The sequence below is a fragment of the Heliangelus exortis genome, chromosome 1 (genome assembly GCF_036169615.1).
Source record: "Heliangelus exortis chromosome 1, bHelExo1.hap1, whole genome shotgun sequence".
NCBI lineage: Eukaryota > Metazoa > Chordata > Aves > Apodiformes > Trochilidae > Heliangelus > Heliangelus exortis.
The window spans coordinates 132,687,081-132,699,398 of record NC_092422.1 but is presented as its reverse complement, the minus strand read 5'-3'; the positions used below and the strand labels follow the sequence as shown (position 1 = coordinate 132,699,398).

Below are 12,318 nucleotides of genomic sequence, written 5' to 3'. Positions count from 1 at the left end.
TATATATTCTTGTGCCTGACATACTAAAACAAACATGGTCCACATGGTCCATAGACGCTAACTGGAGATTCAGTTGTAGCAATATAAGCTGCTTGCTCACGTGTTCTCTGTGCCAATATTCTTAGTTAACACCCATGGAAGACGTTTGATATGTACAGCTGGCCAGGAACAGTATCAAACATCACACACAAAGAAAACTGCTTGCGTTTGTTTTCCATCAACTGGAAACAGTTGGAACTGGAAACTGGTACAGCTTGTCCTTCCTCCTGAAAGTAGTCCCTTTCCTCCCTTGTTTCTACATCATTGCATGTCCTTTCAGAGTGTGGGAAATTCCTGATTTCTTCAAAAGTGGCTGGTAAGAAGGTTTTCCTTGTATGATCTCTTTCATTTGACCACTTAAGGGACCTGCTTGGTAGAGTATCATGGGATAAAGTCCTGGAAGGGAAAGGAGCCCAAGTGGGCTGGTCAATGTAACAAGGATTACTTCTTCCAAGCCCAGGAGCACTGCATCCCAAGAAAGAGGAAGGCAGGCAGGAATGCCAGGAGACCTGCAGAGATGAATAAGGAGATCCTGGACATTCTTAGATGTAAAAGAAAAAAAAGTCTCCCAAGGGTGGAAACAGGGACAGGTAGGCTGTGAGGAATACAAAGAAGTTGTCCGAGAAGCCAAGGATCATGTTAGGAAAGCTAAAGCCCAAGCAGAGTTAAACCTGGCCAGGGACATCAAGGGTAGCAAGAAGGGTTTCTACAGGTGCATCAGTGATAAAAGGCAGACTAGGAAAAACATGGGCCCTCTCCAAAAGGAAAACAGAAGTCTTGGTCACACATGATATGGCTGAGATGCTCAAAGACTTTTTTGCCTCACCCTTCACGGGCAAGGGCTCTGGCCACACCACCCAAGTTACAGAAGGCAAAGGAAGATCCACCCACTGCAAGAGAGGAGCAGGTTCAAGACAATCCAAAAACCTGAAAGTGCACAAGTCCATGCAATCTGATAAGATTCATCCATGGCTCCTGAGGGAACCGGTGGATGAAGTTGCGAAGCCACTGTCCATCATATTTGAAAAGTCATGGTAGTCTGGTGAAGTTCCCGCTGACTGGAAAAGGGGGAAACATAACCCCCATTTTCAAAAAGGAAAAAAAAGAAGACCTGGAGGACAACAGGCCAGTCAGTCTCACCTCTGTGCCCAGCAGGATTACGGAGCAGATCCTCCTGAAGGCTCTGCTAAGGCACATGGAAAAGGTGGAGATAGCTGTTTGCAACCAGCATGGTTTCACCACGGGCAAAATCATACCTGACAAATTTAGTGGCCTTTTGTGATGGCAGTCACAGTGTCAATGGGCATGGGGAAAGCAACTGATGTCATCTACCTGGACTTCTGCAAAGCATTTCACACCGCCTTGCATGTTATCCTGGTCTCTAAACTGGAAAGATTGGAATTGATTAATGGGCCACTTGATGGATGAGGAATTGGCTGGAAGGTCACACTCAAAGACTAGTGGTCAATGGTTTGATGTCCAAATGGAGACCAGTGATGAGTGGAGTTCCTCAGGGGACAGTGCTGGGACCAGTGCTGTTTAACATCTTTGTCAGAGACATGGACAAGTTTGCTGATGACCTCATGCTGAGTGGTGTGGTAGACACTCTGGAAGGGATGGCATCCTGAGGGACCTTGACAGGCTTGAAAGGTGGGCCTGTGAAAATCTCATGAAGTTCAACAAGGTCAAGTGCAAAGTCCTACACCTGGGTTGGGGCAATCCCAAGGACAAACATGGGCTGTGAAACAAAAGGATTGAGAACAGCCTTGAGGAGAAGGACTTGGGAGTGTTGGCTGATGAGAAGCCCAACATGAGCCAGCAATGTGCATTTGCAGTCCAGAAAGCCAACCATATACTGGGATGCATCAAAAGAAGCATGGCCAGCAGGTCAAAGGAGGTGATTCTCCTCCTCTACTCTGCTCTCATGAGACCCCACCTGGAGTGCTGTGTCCAGTTCTGGAGCCCCCAACACAGGAAGGACGTGGAGCTGTTGGAGAGAGTCCAGGAGGTCCACAAAGATGATCAGAGAGCTGAAGAACCTGTCCTATGAAGACAGGCAGGGAGAGATGGAGTTATTCAGTCTGGGTAAGAAAAGGCTCTGGAGGAGACCTTGTAGCAGCCTTCCCGTACCTGAGGGGAGCCTATAGGAAAGCTTGGGAGGGACTTTTTATAAGGGTGTGTAGCAATAGGACAAGAGGTAACAGTTTTAAACCGGAAGAGAATAGATCTAGGTTAGAGATTAAAAGAAATTCTTTAGTGTGAGGATAGTGAGACACTGGAAGAGGTCACTCAGGAACGCTGAGGATACCCCAGCTCTGGAAGTGTCCAAGGCCAGGCTGGGTGGGGCTTTGAGCAACCTGGTCTGGTGGGAGGTGTCCCTGCCCATGCAGGGGGGTTGGAACTAGATGATCTTTAAGGTCCCTTCCAACAAAAACCATTCTGTGATTCTATGATTCTGTGACCTCCACAATTCTCTAGCAATGCTCCAAGTCTTGCAAGATGATCCAAGTTCCCTGCCACAAGACCTGTAGCTTAGGTAGCACTGCATTCCCCATGGGAGCTCCAACTAGAAGTTTCTACTGGCCCTCCATCTCTTTGTTCAGGTGATGGTTTGAATCACTTGAGTGGACAATCCTCAATGTGAAATGATCCTTTTTTAATTAATTCAGTTCCAGTCAAAACAATTTCTTCTGACATCTCTTGAAAGATTTAGCTCACTAACAACACAAAGAACAGCAGAGAAAGGGAGTTTACAGTATGATAGGCACACCCAAAGAGTTCCCAGTACCAAACAAATCACTGGAGGAACCTGACTCCTCCATCCATCATCTTCCAACACAGAAATGGGCTGCAAAGCTCATGCTCTGGAGCTCCAGAACTCTAACTCCAATTCTCATCTTCCATCTAGAAATCAAAAGTGATTGCTGAGCACTACACCTATGCTGCACTGCATCGTTTCCATATCAGTAGTTCAAATAACAAGAGCAAAGAAAATTTAGTGGGATCTGCTTCATGTTCCTGTCTTCAGGTAAGTACACATACAGGCAGTCTTCTACAGCAGCATGACTTCTAAGTGGTATCTGAGTGTGTGTCTACATCTCTATATTCCTGTGCTGAAGTCACAGCTCCCAGAAAACAAATAAGCAAAGACATGTTATTCCTACTTCTGCACAGAGACATAGGCTCCTGGTGTCACTTTGACCCTTGCAGACAAAAGGAGCCCAGACAAAGCCTAGCCCCATTAGCTTTGCTTTCCTGGCAAGGGGAGAAAGATGAGAAGGCAGACAATATTTCTCTCATGCTTTTATCATTTAGCTTCCTCCATTAAAACTGTGCTAGGTTGTATTTTGAACATGCAGTTATAAAGAGGGGAGCTTGGAACAAAAAGTATATGAACAAAAACAAACAAACAAGCAAATAAAAATATCTTCCAGGCAGAACCATGAACCAGCATTTCAGATTGTAATTGGTATCCCAGGAATTTCCCTGGCAGTCTGGCCCTTTACAAGACAGTCTAAAGAATACAATTCTTTGCTTAACTACCAGGGCTTGATTTTTTTGTTTTCTTTTATTCAGAAAATAATTAAGTTTCTTTAATTTATTCACCCACGTTGCTCAGAGAAAATAAGATTTTTGTAACGCACTTTTCACAGCAAAAGATTTTTATTGGAATAAATTAGTTAGGAAAGCAGAGGAAATCTATATAGCTCTGTAGATATAGTAGAAACATAATGAAACTCAGGAAGAAATGTTTTAGAACGCAAATAGTCGTGATACAGATCAAACCAAATGAACTCTCTAATTTGTATCTAGCTCTATAGCCTGTGTGTTAAATCTGATGGAAAGCCTACTGAAGTCAAAGGGAGTCTTTCTACCTAGTTCATGCCCCTGAAATGCAACATTCACCAAGCCACGGACCTGCATCAAGCCTCATTATAGCCCCATACATCAGCCACCAGATCTTAGGGCATTGCAGCCACAGCAGAAGATGAAGAGCTCTCCCCACTCAAGTCAGTTTAGGTTGCTGCTGGTATTTTTTTTTTAAAAAAAAGCCATGATTTCACTCTACATTTCTGATAACATTTACTCTACCTAATTGGAAAAAAAAAACACAAACAAACCACATTTAAAATAGGGTTTTCAAAATTTTCCTATGGAATTCCTGGTAGGCAGTACACATTATGTAAACAAGTAAGTCTGCAAGAAGAGAGTAACTTCATTAGAAAATGACAAGTTGATTACTCTGTTAGTCATACTTAGAAATGTTAAGACCATAACCTGGATTAGGTTCAGCCTAAATAAGGAATAAAATCTTCATTCTAACTGAGCTATTATTACTACACAGTGACTTTCCAGACACTGTGACCAGAGTTTACCAAAAAAAAAGCAGTTGCTGTTACTACTAAGGATCAGCCATGATACACCATGTAATTCCTATAATAAGCATCACACTGAAAGCTACAGGGGTCTCAAATCAGTGAACCAGAGAACATCAGTAAAAGGATACACACAGGAAATTGCTTCCTGAAAGGTGTTCCTTTCTTTGTTCATGTTGGAGCTGTGTGCCTAAATCCCTTATTATTAGATAAAAATGGATGCATAAATGTCATCAGCCAAAAGCTGACAGGTGCTGCAATCTGAGAGACCAGCTTCCCACATGAGAGGAAATCATTGGTGCAAAACCCAGTACTACCCAAGTATAATTTCTTTTTTTTAAATATCTACATATAATTTCAAATAGACCAGAAGAGCTCCAGCATCATATATATCCAAGCCCTTTTTACAGGGCTTAACATTCGTGAAATTTGCCTAAAAATTTGAGAGGATTCCTTCAGGGATTACCACCTCCTTACAAGAAGAAACATACACACACAGAACTGGCATCTGAGCATTTCAGCAAGTACTTTGCCCAGTTCACAAGTTGAAGGAAAAAAAAAAAAATAGTTAAGTGTCTAACAGCACCACCTGGTGACTCCTGCCAGAAAAATGTCAGAGCATTTTTAGATACAGCTTAATATGTGTGGTTCCATTGATCCTTTTATATCCAAAAATATCACTCCGTGGTTTTGGCAGTCTATTGTGATATCAAATTTGGCATGGGTCCAAATGATTACAGGTCTGGAGCTCAATATATATGTATGAAACCTTTGTGTAAATTTTGGCCAAAATAAAATATACTCAAATAGTCCAAGTTGACTGAAAAACAGCTATTATTTCATGCTAACTGCCTGATGACTGATTCACTGCAAAAATGTCATTCCAGTGGTTACTAGATAGCAGATGCCTTTGGTAAAACTACCTCCATATTATCTGACGTATTGTTCTGTTATTACTACAAAGAGCACACAATCAATAAAACAAGGCAAGAACTACAATTGCTTTGATCTTTTTCATCCCACTCCTCATCAGGAGATCATAAGGCAAAATATTTCATCCAAACTCACAATATTCTGTTTTGGAAAAGCTGCAATGCTGTCCCATGAAAATCTTAATTAAAGTGTCTCTTATTTCTACCATATTCCCTAGAACAAGCTCTGTATCTAGTATCTTCTGTCAAGTGAGAGAAGAGTACCTCATGACTTGCTTATATTGTGTTACAAAAGAGAAATGAAGCTCAGCTGTTGAGTCTGGCTCAAATACACAACACAGACCAAATGACACAACAAGACCAAATTATAGTTCTAGAAGGAATTATTCTCAAGAGATTCAGGGCTTTTTTTCCAAATTCTTTCCTTAGTTGACCATCAGAAAACAAAATTTTAGATATTTTTTCAGGATGCTTTGATAATGATCCATTTTCCACTGAAATATAATCCAGGTTGACTGTTTTGACCCATCAGGTAAATAACCTAGTTATTTAAGACCCTCGTATAAAATGCAAAAGCACCTCCTGAATTAAATTCTGGCTCACCAATATGAACATTTTTTAATTCAACACTGTAAGTAGATTTTTAAATTTGTAGGAAGGTTCATCTTTTCAATCTTGGCTAATTCAATTAGGTCTTTCAAGAATCTAGTGAGAATATTATTTCAGTATTGAAGCCAGTAGCAACTTACGGTTCTGGTGTGTAGAGAGGATCTGAGCCATGTCGTATGTACTGAGTACAGTGAAAAACTCTGTATGCCAAACCAGCTAAAAAGTCTCGAGGAGACAGGTATCCAGCAACTGGTCTCACTGTGAAGCCAGACCTTTCTGAGGTGAAGGAGACAATAAAAGACCACATTCTATAAAAATATATATATCACTAGATCAGTTTCTAAGGACAGGCAATGATCTGTGGTTAATTATTCTACTAGAAGCATGACATGGAAAATCTTGGCTGAAGATCACCACACATCATTTTCACCTATTGTGTACAAGAACTAATTTGCTAGCATATGCATAATGAAAAGAGTCTCAGGTATTTCAAAGTTGGCTTGAATACCTTTGCCTAGAAAAGATGGTAAGGTATCATAAGTGATGTTCTCATATCAGAGTATCTGATTTTTATGTCTGATACCAAATGGTGTCCAAAACAGAAGATTACTTCAGTAAAATGTCACAAAAACTAAGAGAACATAATTAAATCAAATCCATCCTTATTTTAACAGATAAAATATTAATTTTCATCGTGAAATACTGAATTTCACTACTAAGGTTCTCACGAATATTTAAATAATAAATATTCACGATAATTAATTGATATGATAAATAATAAAAAATGTTAAATCTTTAACAAAGTGGAGAACAATTTCAGACTCAGTGGCTCTGAAAAGCACATCTCTCCCAAATTCATTCTTTAGTCTTTCCAAGTCTTTACACGAGAATGTTCCATGTTTTTCTTGAATAGACAGTACTACTGCTGAATTTAGTTTGAAAACATATTTCTAAAAGTATGAAGTTGTGAATTTTTTGTTAGGGAGAAAGAACCTGTACGCTTTAGCATCATTCCTTAGAAACCATAGTGCAAGACCAGGAAGGACACAATCTAATTTAAAGCGTGATGAGCCAGTTATTAGTAAATGCAGGTGTTCACAAACAGGAGTTACAGGTGAAGCAGAGACTGAGGAGACTATGCCTTTCATTACATATTTTTTATTTCTATTAGCTAAAGTTTTTCCATACATACCTGGACAAAATGCTTGGCTAGTTTTTCTCATCAGACTTAATTTTTTTTTTTTCAAACACCCATCTTTATAACATTTTAGTTCCTGAGCCCCTTGGAGCTCCTGAGCAAGAAGATTAAGGAACAGGTATGAGTATCTGAAGAGACCCTTGACAAGAAACAAAAATATTAAATGAACTCTTTGGTGGCTTTTGCTCTAGGGTTAAAAACAGCAGGTTCATGTCTGCCACTTCACAACAAATGAAAAATCAATTTTGAGGGTCCTGGGTGTGTTGATTGACAGACAGCCAAACATAAGCCAGCAGTTTGCCCAGGTGGCCAAGAAGACCAAGAGCATCCTAGACTGTATCACATGTGTGGCCAGCAGGACCAGGGAGATGATCTTAGCCCTGTATTCAGCACTGGTGTGTCCACAACTCGATTACTGTGTCCAGTTTTGGACCCCTCACTAGAGAAAGGACACTTTGCTACTAGAATGTGTCCAAAAAAGGGCCACGGAGCTGATGAAGGGTTCGGAACATGTCTTACAAGGAGCAGCTTAGGGAGCTGGGGTTGTTTAGCCTGGAGAAAATGAGGCTGAGAGGAGCCCTTATTGGTCTCTACAACTACCTTAGAGGAGGCTGTAAAGGGGTGGGGATCACTCTGCTCAATGAAGTTACAAGTGATGGGACAAGAGGTAATGGCCTCAAGTTGTGCCAGGGGAGGTTTAGATTGAGTGTTAGGAAGAATTTCTTCACTGAAAGGGTTATAAGACACTGGAACAGGCTGCCCAGGGCAGTGGTGGAGCCACCTTCCCTGGAGGTATTTAAGAGTCATATAGACATAGTACTTTAGGATATGGCTTAACTATGGTCTTGTCAGTGTTAAGTTAACGGTTGGACATGATGATCTTGAAGGTCTTTTCCAACCAATTCTGTGATTCTGTTATTTTCAAACTTAGATATGCAATTTATTAGTACCAGATCACCTAGGGAGTCTCACTGATCTTTTTTGAACATACAAATATAATTACTAACTTCATGAGGTCTTGGGCACTCAGAAAAGGCTCATATTCCTCTGGCTGTACAACAATGTGCCAAACCTGCTCCCCTCTTTCAATTTAATTTTCTTGGCATTTTATTCCCTCTTTTACCTGCTAAGATATTTGGGGGCGGCCCACTGGAGTTATGAGAACTCTCACTCTGTGGCAATGAGAAGAGCTAACTGCTCTTACTTTTCATTTTACTGAAGAATTTTTTTTCCTGTGCAAGATACATCATGTGTAACATGTTCAGTACTCTCAACTTCATACCTGCAAATACATAAACAAAACTGTCTTTTCTCAACAAACTCTCTGCCATGGACAGTGTCAAAAACGGAATGACACTTCACTCTAAACCAAAGTCCAATGACAAAGCTGGATGTCTGTTCTTTCAATGTGTTTTGTATTTCATATCAACACATTTTCACACTTACACAAAAGAGTGTCTTCATTAAACTCTATTTACAAACCAAATATGAATCTTACCTTTAAGAAAAACGGAAACATCTTCCAACTGAGGCACGTTATCCTCTCTGTACCCACAGTACTTGGTCAGCAGAGGAAAGTTTTTTAAATATTCATGACAAGCATGGGTGGGATAGAGTTTAGTGAGCTCCCTAAATACCACCCCCCATGTTTTAATTTCTTCAGCCGTGTATTCCACTCTGGGAATGGGTTGGCCACTGTAAAAAATAAAATAATACAAGATACATTTGAATACAAGCAGATTCTAGCCAGACTGTGGATGGCAAAATTTCTGTGAAAATTATTGTTTAAATAAAGGCAGACACACTATTTAAAGTATTAAAAAGTATTTTAAAATAACAGCTACATGCTTTTTTCTTAGATTTACTTCCTAATGTTATGTTGAACATATTACAATGATTTCTTAATAATTGTATTTATTATCAAGCAATGAGATTATTTCTTGATCTTTCTACACATCATAATAAAAAAAAAAATTATATGCCATGTTCCTATACCAGAGTAATATTTCTCCATTTATTGCCACTGATGCCTTTGCAAGTATTTAGGTAAAGACCCTGACTCAGTCTAACTTGAAGATTCAGTAAGGCCTTCAGCAGACCACATGCTTTAAGCATTCTTTAAAATACATAAAATTCACAGCATTTTACAGTGTGAAGATTACGCACTTACAGAAATATCTAGATATGTGTGGATCCTACTAAAATAGATATATTTACTGTTTAGACTGTTACTTACATGTGCAATTAAGTTTGGAAACCCAGATTCATGCAGGACTACACTGTGAGGAAGCTCACCTCGGAGCTAACAGCCTAGCCTATATGAAACTAAGCCTCTAAATACAAATATTGGTTTTTTCCTGCATCATTCCTCTGCCTTGTACCCCTTATACAGATGTACAGAAATTGCAAAGCAGGATTCTTCCAGGAGGCCTGCTAATCCATCTCTGTCATCCAAGATGTGCTTTCGGAGGTTATAGCTAATTCAAAACTGACAGTGTGAAGAGTGAAGAGCTCCTTCCAATTTGCATTTCTTTGTATTTAGCTGTAAGAAATTTCCCATTACCTAATCCTGGGCCACCATCTCATGTTATGAATGATCTTTCTCTGGATTTAATGTTTACAATCTATAGTATGTAATCTCTGCAATTTGCCTTCTTCTCAGGTATCCTCTTTTCCCACACTCTAATATAAAGAAGAGATTGCAAACTGATTCAAAGGATTGCCTTCCACCCCATCAGCCACTTGCCACAGGGCTGCTGACATCCCAGACCAGTACTGTGGCTCCCCTGGTATTTCAGAAAGCAGTCAAACAGGAGTACCAGACACAGGGAATACCATTGCAGTAGAACTGCAGTGCTGGGCTTTTGCCAGGGTTTGGATCTTCATCCTGCCTGTCACCCATTTCATGATCCTGTCTCTACTGTAGGGGTTAGCAAGAGTATCAAGCCCTCATGTCACATGCAAATACTGCTCTGCAGTGCCTACACACACAAGAGAAGAGCATTCACCCTACAGTTATTGTGACTGTCACCTCACCTTTATTGAAAAGCTACTACTTAACCCCATTGCCTTTCACTATATCAAAGTATTTTGATCCATGTCAGTAATTGTCAATGTTCTGGTTTGCGCCAGAACAGAACCAATTTTCTTATTAGTAACTTTACTTTTCAGTAAATAAACTTTTTCATGAAATTGCACTTTTTGAAATTAACAGCATGTTTTTCAGTCAGTATACGCTTCTAGAACTAATAACACGATGTTCACAGGTACTGCTGGAAAACAGTGTGCAGAAACAAGGTCACTGCTCAGTTTTGCTGAACATCTTGTGCTCTGGAAACAAAAGGGAGTAAAGGGGTCACATCTGCAACCTTCCTGGAGGGAAGAGAGGACAAAATTGACCAAATTAAATATTTCATCCCATATGCATTATACTAGATATAAAGCTGAGGGATGACTAGGATCAAGCTGTTCTTCCACAGCCAGCATCTTTGGAGGATGCTGCCTTTAATCCCAGTCTAAGCTTTCCTGAAATAGTGTGTTCCTACATCCAGCTCCCATCTAACACTGATGCCAGGAGCCCAGTCCAGGACTTTCCCAGGTCCTGCCCTGCAACCTTGGTGGTGATGTGAACATTACTGAGGGAAGTGTGATATTCACTTTGTATATATTTGTATACATTTCATTATTTTCTTTTTCATCATTATTGTTTCATTAAAGCTGTGTAGTTTAGTTTCCAACCTGTAAGTCTCTCCCCTATTTTCTTTCCTTTCCCCTTCTGGGAAAATAGAGGGGGTTAATAAAAACCCTGTTTTTTTCTGGGGATTAATTCATTTTAATTGCCAGCCCAATTAAACTTTAACAATCAGTCAAAAGCTTCCTTGTATGATGTATTCATACTTGTTAAAGACTCACTGAACACCCAAAACATCCACTAGTTCCCTTCACCCACTCTTTTGCAGACATGACAAGTATTGTAACACAGATAGTGAAGCATTGTTCATCAACAGAACCTGCACTGGATCCATACCCATTCTGCCATGGGAATCAGTCCTTCAGGTCTAGAATCTGTCTTCACATCTACACTCCATTAGCCTTAAGCTCTCTAACAGCTTACTGAAAGCATAAAACAGCTGTACTAAATCCTACCATACATGACAGATACAAGCAGGCTGTTACTCCATCCACCTGGGGTTGCCAGAATACTGGGCAATATTCATTCCTTTTCCTTGGGCTTGATCACTAATACAGATACTGCCAGTACAGGTAAGCACTGGCCCAGCAAAGAGGAAGAAATGTGTGCAGTGGTAGAAAAACTCAGGTTCCTATTCAGCTTGTCACTAGAGAGTATAAATGCAGTCAAGCATTTGAAGCTTGTTCTCTGCTCACTAAAAGGTTTATAACGTAGTCATTGTTTCAATTAATTCTTTAGTACTCAAGTAAGGTTCACTGAACATTAGTTGCTTAATAGGATTTATGCCTAGGAGAGCTGATCTTATTTCAAGCTGATCATAACATTGCTTTCTTTATTGAGAGGATCACAGCAGCCAGACTTGACCCATGCCTTTCTCACTCAGCTCTGCAAATCTCATTTTACTTCAGCAAGCAACACCCACCATCTGGTCAAACCTTTCCATGAATCATGGGAATGGCCATCCCACATAACCAGTTTTCTTGTGGCTGAATAAGGTAGTCTACAAGCTAATCTATCCTGAATTTCTACATTCCCTTATTAAAATGTTTTTCTTCCATTTTGCCACAGTCATGAGCTATCAACTTACATTATAAATTCCATCTAAAACTTCACATTTTTCCTGCAGATTTAATTTTATCAACACTTTTGCAACCCCTAATCAGTCTCAAAGGACTAATTAGCAAGATTAACACAATTTTACTACCTTTAGAATAGAATCTAAGTGCAGGAGGGAGGAATATTTTTTTTATTTTTTTTTTTTGGTCCATTTATTTCATATAGCTGATTTTCACTGCTGTGCTCTGTTAACATGGCATTCCCTTTAACACCTAGCACCAGCAAATGTTGCTTCTCCAAGTTCATGGCTTAATGTTTTTCTCTCTTGCAGCTACAAAGGCTCTTTATGGGCAAGACAAAGCAGAGCATCTAGCTCTATAGAAGAGCAGATAAACTAAAAGCTGATCTGGGATTTTT

At 39.9% G+C, this 12,318-nt stretch overlaps 1 protein-coding gene across 1 annotated transcript in view; it reads right to left on the bottom strand.

Annotated features, from left to right (window-relative positions):
* The window catches only part of TPH2 (tryptophan hydroxylase 2), a 51,909-nt gene that overhangs the window by 26,216 nt on the left and 13,375 nt on the right, over nt 1-12,318 (bottom strand). The window contains exons 6-7 of the mRNA XM_071745377.1: nt 8,653-8,849; nt 6,097-6,232 (exon numbers count right to left, since the gene is read on the bottom strand). Of these exons, the coding sequence (XP_071601478.1) occupies nt 6,097-6,232; nt 8,653-8,849 (333 nt within the window). The remainder of the gene's footprint in view (nt 1-6,096; nt 6,233-8,652; nt 8,850-12,318) is intronic.